Consider the following 1,819-nt stretch of genomic DNA (forward strand, 5'->3'; position numbering starts at 1 on the left):
TAGGCTTCCATTCTCATTCTTGAATCTTCTCTAAGTTCTTCTACAGTATCCAAATTATGTACCAACTCGGCTTGATTTCTTTCTTTTGTCATCAACCCGTACCTTGCAGTGGGGACCTCTACTTCTGTTGGGATTACTGCTTCACATCCATACACTAGTGAGAAAGGAGTGTGACCTGTGGCGCCTTTTGGAGTTGTTCTATCTGCCTAGAGTATGTTGGGTAGTTCATCTGCCCACTTCCCTTTAGCGCCTTCCAATCTCTTCTTCATGTTGTTGATTAGCACTTTGTTGCTCGACTCTGCTTGTCCGTTCGCTTGTGGGTATCTTGGTGTAGATGTGATGTGAGAGATGTTCCATTCCTTGCAGAAATTTGTTGTCTTATTGCTGATGAATTGGGACCCATTGTTTGTGATGATTTTTGCTGGTACTCCGAATCTGCTTAGTATATTGCTTTTGATGAATTAAATGACATTCTTGTCTTTGATGTCCTTGTATACTTCTACTTCTATCCATTTTGAGAAGTAATCTTTCATTGCCAGGAAGTAGACTCTTTGCCTTGATGAGGGGGGCAGCTTTACTATATCCATTCCCCACTTCATGAATGGCCAAGACGTCAGTGTTGGGTGTAGTTCTTTAGATGGCTTATGTGTTAAAGGTGCGTGCTCCTGACATGCTAAGCATTTCTTAGAGAATTCTGCGGCGTCCTTCCTCATGCTAGGCCAGTATTATCCCATTTCGAGTGCTCTATTGGCAAGGTTTCTTCTTCCTTAGTAATTCTCGCATTCTCCACTGTGTAGTGATTGCAATACTTGTTGTGCCTCTTCTTTTTCTAGGCATCGTAAGAATGGTCCCGCTGCTGACTTCTTGAAGAGTACATTGCTGATTAAGTAATACTTGGATGCCTTTAAGGCAAGTGCTTAAGCTGCCACATTTCCTGCTGGTGTTACTTTATCTATGAGGTAACCTTTGAGAGGCTTTGTCCAGCTGTCTTCTTTTTCTGTAAGGTTTGTCTGTATCTCATAGACGTTCATGGTCGAGTCTCTCTCTATGGCTGGTGATAACACGTGCACTAGTGGTATAGCTCCAAACTCATCAGGGTTGATGTTTGACTCTAAGTTTGCCAAAACGTCTACTTCAATATTTAAGTTCTTGGGTACTTGTGCTATCTTGAATTCCTTAATGAGCTTTTTTGTTACCTCCAGGTTTGCTATCATCTTTGTATCTTTTGCTGCATATTCCTCGTTGATCTGGTTCACAATAAGTAATAAATCGGATATTACCTCCAGATGTTGTATCTTCATGTCTTTTGCCACAGTTAGTCCTGTGATCAATGCTTCGTACTCTGCTTCATTATTGGTTTCTTTGAAATTACACCTTACTGCCAGTGCGATTTTGTCTCCTTGCGGTGATGTTAGCACTACTCCTAGACCTACACCTCGAATGTTTGCTGCACCATCTGTGTGGAGTGTCAACTTTTGCATCGCCTTGGGTTCCTGTAGGGCCAGTACTTCCTTTTGAAGTAAGCTACGAAATCCTCTAAGGCTTGTGACTTAATTGCGGTTCTGGGATCATATTGTATGTCGTACCTACTGAGATGTAAAGCCCATTTTCCATTTTGCCTAACATTTCTAGCTTTCTCATGATGGCTTTGATGGGGTAGTTGATTCATACTCGTATAGAGTGGCTTTCAAAGTATGGGCACAGTATTATTGAAGTAGTAACTAAGGTTAGGATGATTTCCTCTGGAGAAGTGTATCTTGTTTCCGCACTGAGTAAGGTTTTGCTTACATAGTAAATAGGAAACTGCTCTTTGTCTTCT

General features: G+C 41.5%; 1 protein-coding gene across 1 annotated transcript; it reads right to left on the reverse strand.

The window, feature by feature from the left end:
* Positions 1–917: 917 nt before the first annotated feature.
* On the reverse strand, positions 918–1,481 carry LOC145624947 (uncharacterized). The gene has a single exon (XM_081678032.1). It carries the CDS (start codon positions 1,479–1,481, stop codon positions 918–920), a length of 564 nt encoding a protein of 187 aa, XP_081534158.1.
* Positions 1,482–1,819: the final 338 nt, after the last annotated feature.

The sequence above is a fragment of the Chenopodium album genome, chromosome 3, assembly GCF_948465745.1.
Source record: "Chenopodium album chromosome 3, dcCheAlbu1.1, whole genome shotgun sequence".
NCBI lineage: Eukaryota > Viridiplantae > Streptophyta > Magnoliopsida > Caryophyllales > Amaranthaceae > Chenopodium > Chenopodium album.

What these genes read in the sequence shown, in the direction of transcription:
- LOC145624947 (XM_081678032.1), bottom strand. Translation starts at nt 1,481, where the DNA reads ATGCAAAAGTTGACACTCCACACAGATGGTGCAGCAAACATTCGAGGT.